Consider the following 6,251-nt stretch of genomic DNA (forward strand, 5'->3'; position numbering starts at 1 on the left):
GGCTCCACATTTTAGACCCAGGGTACAGGGCTGTTCCCGTTGGCTGCTCCTGGAGATCTGAGAGATTTCTGCCAGGAAGTCTCGGCCTCCCCAGTTCGCCACTAACTTTGCTTTGGACTCGAAGCTTCCAAGCTTCGCCTTGGGCTTTCTCCCACCATGAAGCTCCTGCTGCTGGCTTTGGCTACGCTACTGCTCTTGTCCCAGCTCACTCCAGGTAATGTAGATCTCCTCAGGGAAGGGGCTAGGTAGGGAGACCCTGGCCTTGTCTGTGAATCCCCAGGGGCATGGAGCAACCATTCTCAACCTCATGGAGGAGACGTCTTGCCGGGTGCTATATCTTAGGTACCAACAATAACATTGGGAGCGTCTCCAGTCATCACCCACTACATATTCAGCTCTACTAAGCTGTGCGAAGGGCCAGTGAAGGGATAGGAGCAGCCAGAGAGGAGAAGGCAACAGCAGACCTCTTGCAAAATAGTCCCCAGAGTGTTCTAGGCTTGGCAAAAGCCACAGCCCCCTTAATGAGAGAGAGAAGCTCGTGTTTACAGCTCCTCTCTCTGTCCCGTACTCTGGGCTGGAGCTAGGACTGTGGAGCAAATGGCATGGCCCTTGGACACAGTTTTAAAACATTATACCCAAAGTTGTGACCAAGGGAAGCCAGGGAACTGGGTACACATGAATAGGGCCCAGCTAGCCTGAGGTTAGCCGAGTCCTAAAAAGTGGCATGAAATTAGGCTTCGGGCAAGGTTGCCGGGGTAGGGAGGGGAGAAGAGGTGTACAATCATCCCAACAGAGAGAGAGAGAGAGAGAGAGAGAGAGAGAGAGAGAGAGAGAGAGAGAGAGAGAGAGAGAGAGAGAGAGAGAGAGAGAGAGAGAGAGAGAGAGAGAGAGAGAGAGAGAGAGAGAATGCTGCCTGCAGGGGGCCCCACTAGTGGGCATGGGTGCCAGATGAGGGCTGTGGGAGAGCCTAGGCAGTGGAGGTCAGCCAACCCTTCCCCTCAAGTCCATACCAGCTGGTTGGCCCCTCCCATGCACCTGGCAGAGCTTCTATCCACCCCAAGACTGTTGAGCTTTCCAGAATCAGGATGCGCTATTTTTCTAAACAAGCTAGTCTCAGCCCCATCCTGTTGCCCTGAAATACCCTTTATCTAAGGAAGAAAGAAAAGCCAAGAGCCCAGGTTGGCAACTGGCTCACCACTGTCTGACTCTGGCATCTCCTCCTCCCATCTCCTCACACACACACACAACATGCCCCATCCCCAGAAGGCCTGTGACCCTAGGATGTTGGTGACATCAGGCTGGCAGGGTTAGTGGGGTTTCTCAGGTAGCTGCTGCTGCTGCTGCTGCTGCTGCTGCTGCTGCTGCTGCTACTGTTAGAAGTGAATTTAAACTTCTCAGTTCCCAAGGAAGTTATTGAAAGAGTTTCTCTTCCACTTCCCATGGTAAGATGGGTTGTAGAAGCTGTCAATACATTGGTCACCCTCAGCCTTCATCTCCTAGAGCCAATGGTGAGGTGGCTCTGTCCAAACCCACCAGGCTTCACCCAGACCATGGCTTTTCTTGGTAAAATTTGATTCTTGAAATTATGGTTTTGCCATGACCTGAAACAACTATTATCTCATTTAAGGTAAATGACAACGGTCATCCTAAAGTTGCTTGCCCCAAAGCCTGGAAATTCTACTCAGGTCTACTTTTTGACAGTTCGAGGGTCTCATGATGAAAAGGGGCCGAAGGGTCCATCCCTTAAAAATGTTTAAAATGGCTCGGTGGGTAAAGATACTTGCCACCAAACTGACAGCCAGAGCTTGAGCACCAAGACCCTCACAAGAGGAGCAAACTGGCTCCTTACAGTTGTCTTTGGCATGTGCAAGCAATAAATAAATGGATAAATGTAATTGTAAGATGGTTAAGGGCTGAGGGATGCTTCAGTGGGTAAGAACACTTCCTGGGCAAGCAAAAGAAGCTGAGTTTGGATCCTTGGCCAATTACATGCAAAGCCAGATGTGGCTGCATTTAACCCCAGTGTAGGGAGGTGGAGACAGACAGATCCAGGAACTTGCTAGCCAGCTAGGCCAGCCGAAATGGTGGATTTCTAACTCAGTGAGAGACCCCTTCTCAATGCAGGAAGGTGGGGAGTGATAGAGAACATCCCATGTTCTCCTCTAGCCTGTTCTTTCGTGCAACACACACACACATGCACACACACACACTCACAGAGCAGGGTAGAGGGAGAGACCAGGGTGGGGAGCGGGGATAAGTACAGCTTGACACCCTTTAATTAAAATCTGAGATCTTGCCAGGCAATGGTGGCACACGCCTTTAATCCCAACACTTGGGAGGCAGACGGATTTCTGAGTTTGAGGCCAGCCTGGTCTACAGAGTGAGTTCCAGGATAGCCAGGGCTATACAGAGAAACCCTGTCTCAAAAAACCAAAAAATAAAATAAAAATAAAATAAAACCCGAGATCTCGTGGCAGCTTACAGCCATCTATTTGTACGTCCAGCCAGGGACTGACACCCTCTTCCGGCCTCTGTGGGCACTGTACAAATATAGTACCTACACCCTACATGCAAACAAATATATTTATACATATGAAATACATAAATCTTCTTAAAAGATCTCATTAAATGGTGGGTGTTTCCATAGCATGGTTGTAAAATAAGGTTTTGTATCCTCAGGGATACAAAAAACCAAATCTGCTGCTTAGCAAAGTTACCAAGTAACAAATGTTACCAAGTACAGACCTGTGTAGCACCTCAGTCCACTGAGCTCCCATGAGCTCCCCTCGGGTCCTTCTCCTCAGTTCTCTTCCTCCCTAAGTGTCCTGATTTACTGAGCAACTGACTTTCTCTTTTCATTTCTTTAGGAAATGCCTATAATCAAGGTTACATCCCTAGACAGCTTTTTGTTTATTATTTTTGAGACAGGATCTCACCGTGTAGCCCTGGCTGGCAGACATCCTGTTTTTAAATATGCCTTATAATATTTCTCTCATCTTCATCTCTCTGTCTTTACAAGTTCTCGTGAAATAACTTGTCACTGACCTGTATCCTTCCACAATGAGAGTTCTACCTGTTGCACGCTCAGGGTAGCATTCACAGTATTCCCCTGAGGTGTAGCCCTGGATGACTGGAAACTCACTATGTAGACCAGGCTGCCCTCAGACTCACAAAGACTCATGCCTCTGCCTCTTGGGTGCTGTGGTACCTGGCTACTGTTATTGAACTCAAATTGGTGAGGGGAATCTACTTGATTCCTGAGCTTTATTTCAACTATCCTAGTTACTGTGGTAGTCTCCTTGTATAATGCCCATCCATCTTTATAAAGACTACCAGCACAGCTCTGCTGTCTCACCACATTAAACATGGCACCCTGCTACAAAGGACACTGCACACCCAGGGTCTGTGGGGTTGGCAACAATTTGCCCAATGAAGAAGCAAACCATTCTAGACACAGCAGTTCTCAACCTGTAGGCTGAGGCCCCATATCAGATATTTACATTATGATTCATAACACTAGTAAAATTACAGTTATGAAGCAGCAACAAAATAATTTTATGGCTGGGGGTCGCCACACCATGAGGAGCTGTATTAAGGATTTGAAGCATTAAGAAGTTGAGAGCCACTGAATCTAGAAGAGGAGGAGATAGATGGGGTTCAAGCATAGCATGAAGGATATTTGGGAATCTCCCAAGCAAGTCTGGGCCATGAGGCAGCATGTAAAAGGCTGACATCAGGCCCAGGGGAGAACAAATTCAAGGCCAATTTCTGAGGAAAGCACAAAATAAAGAAGAAATGGAAGCCCAGCATGGTGGCACAAACCTTGGGATCCCAAGCTTGGGAGTTCAAGCTACAGAATGACCCCCCCCCCAAAAAAAGGAGAAAGAAACAGAGAGTGGGAAAGGCAGAGGCGGGCAGCAAGAGTGAGTGCTTTGCATATAACACCTCATCTACTCCTGGTACCTGGTGGAAACTAGAGCTGCTTCTGTTTTGGGAAACCTGAATCCTTGCCAGAAGAACCGAATGTTTCATTCTTGGGGGTAGGATTTCAGATACAAAGTGTCTGTCATGGTTCTGATCTGAAAAAGCCAGGTTTCTCAGCATTTAGTTAGTCCCTTTATTCAGGAACAAAGCTGTCAGTGGAGTTCACACTGGTGTGACAGGATCGCTCTTGTCCAGTTCCTGCATCAATCTTGAGTTAGCTCCAAGGTTGACCCAAGACATCTGTACCTTCTCAGTCTGCCTTCGGATGCTAACAGTTCACAGAATATAGGAACCTTAAACCAATGAGCATCCTGATTCCCTCCACCAGCCCTTACATCTACACGTGCTGTCAACCCACAATGCATTGATTGCTCTTATGTTCCCTGAGCTATCTCATGATCATTGTTTTTACAGGAATTGTCCCCAGGGACTCATATATACTAGCAGGGCTGTGCCTCTGAACAGCATCTCTAACCTTAATAATTATCTTTTTTCTTTTGGAGCATTCTCTTTTAATTAATTTTTTTGAAAATTAGAGTACAAACTAACAGGTTCGTTCTGACATCTTCACATGTGTATGTCATTGTGCTTTGCTTGTATCAATCCAATGTGTGAAAAATGTTGTAAAAAAATGTCTACTCTTCGAGGCCAGCCTGGTCTACAGAGTGAGTTCCAGGACAGCCAGGGGCTATACAGAGTGATGTGTTAGAACTGCGGATCGCATCAGAACATACCACTCACTAGGCCCAAACAGTTCCACGTGTAAGAGGTTTAATTGAGAGGGAGAGAGGGGGCAGTAGCGCAGAAAGAGAGGAGGGAGAGAGAGAGAAAGAGAGAGAAAGAGAGAAAGAGAGAAAGAGAGAGAGAGAGAGAGAGAGAGAGAGAGAGAGAGAGAGAGGAATGTTCCCCGTGTGTGTATATATATATATGGGTTCTGACGTAGTGGCTGCAGGTAAAGGTGGGAGGTGAACCCAATGGATTCTGGGAATATGGTGGCTGTTGCCCTGGCAACAGGTCTGTGGACCCTCCCATGCATCATGCATCGCCACAGGCTTTGGATGCCCTGATGCTAACACTGAGAAACCCTGTCTCAAAAAAAAACAAAAAACCAAAAAACCAAAACAACAACAACAACAATAAAATGTCTACTCATTCCAAATGGAGCAACAGACCAAAGTAAGGATTCCACCCAAGTCTAGCAGTTTACTGGGCTTATGTTATAGGAGTGTGAGAGAGGGGTTATGCACAGGGAGAGGCACAGGTGACCTCAAAACAGCCACACTCCCAAAGTCTCATGCCAGCATGGCTAATGGCATTCCTGCAGCTGCATAGACTGAGTTAGTCTTCCTGCTCAATACTCCAGTAGCTACTGAGAGAACAAGCAACTAGAGCAGAATTACACACAGCCTGAGAGTGTGTGAGAGGAAGTGGGAGTCTAATGATCTGCCCAACCCCTCCCTCTAGGAGGGACCTTCAGTAATGCCCAGCCTGGAAGGTCTCTTGCAAGTAATCAGGGCTGCTCTGATTAAGATGGTAATGGTGAGGCTAGAGAGATGGCTCAATGGTTCAGAGCACTTGCTGCTCTTCAGAAGGACCTGGGTTGAATTCCCAACACCCACATGGTAACACTCAACCTTTTGTTACTCCAGTTCCAGGGGATCCTATGCCCTCTTCTGGCTTCTTTGGGTACTGCACACTTGTGGTTCACATACATGCATATAGTCAAAACTCTCATCTGTATAGATGGAATAGTATGATGGCAGGCCTGTCACATGCTGGTCCTTGCAGTGGGGCATGGATCCATGACCTGAAGAAGAGGCACAGTAACACTTTCTGGAAAGATAAAAAGCCAAGCACTCCATCCTCTCCCTCCTCCCCCTCCTCCCCCTCCTCCTCCTCTCTCACCCCTACCCCCCCACCCGGAAGGTGGCTGGACCAGCCCTGGCCTCAGTATGTCTGACATTTTCAATTTTCAGAGTCTATTGACTATAATCTTGCTGCTTATATGTACGTGAGCTTATATCTGATCCCTGGCACCCAGTACACCCAGTATCCTGGACAGAAATAAAACTGGACTATTGGGAATATTTTGGAAGTGTGCCCGAACTGGTCAACACAAGAGTCCTTATGTCACCATATGCTGTATAGTGATGGCCTTCAGCATCCTCTTCATACAGTAGTTTTGGAAACTACCAGCATGTGATTGCCACTGTTAACAAGGACTTGCCTCCAGAGAATAGTTAAGCCATTTGTCTCTGAACATGGAA

General features: G+C 47.3%; 1 protein-coding gene and 1 pseudogene across 1 annotated transcript in view; both read left to right on the forward strand.

Annotated features, from left to right (window-relative positions):
- Nucleotides 1–6,251, forward strand: part of Defb123 (defensin beta 123) — a 9,790-nt gene continuing 3,539 nt past the window's right edge. The window contains exon 1 of the mRNA XM_031373710.1: nucleotides 1–214. Within this exon, the coding sequence (XP_031229570.1) occupies nucleotides 157–214 (58 nt within the window). The 5' untranslated portion in view covers nucleotides 1–156. The remainder of the gene's footprint in view (nucleotides 215–6,251) is intronic.
- Nucleotides 5,937–6,164, forward strand: LOC116092452 (annotated as a pseudogene).

The sequence above is a fragment of the Mastomys coucha genome, unplaced genomic scaffold (assembly GCF_008632895.1).
Source record: "Mastomys coucha isolate ucsf_1 unplaced genomic scaffold, UCSF_Mcou_1 pScaffold15, whole genome shotgun sequence".
In the NCBI taxonomy this organism is placed as follows: domain Eukaryota; kingdom Metazoa; phylum Chordata; class Mammalia; order Rodentia; family Muridae; genus Mastomys; species Mastomys coucha.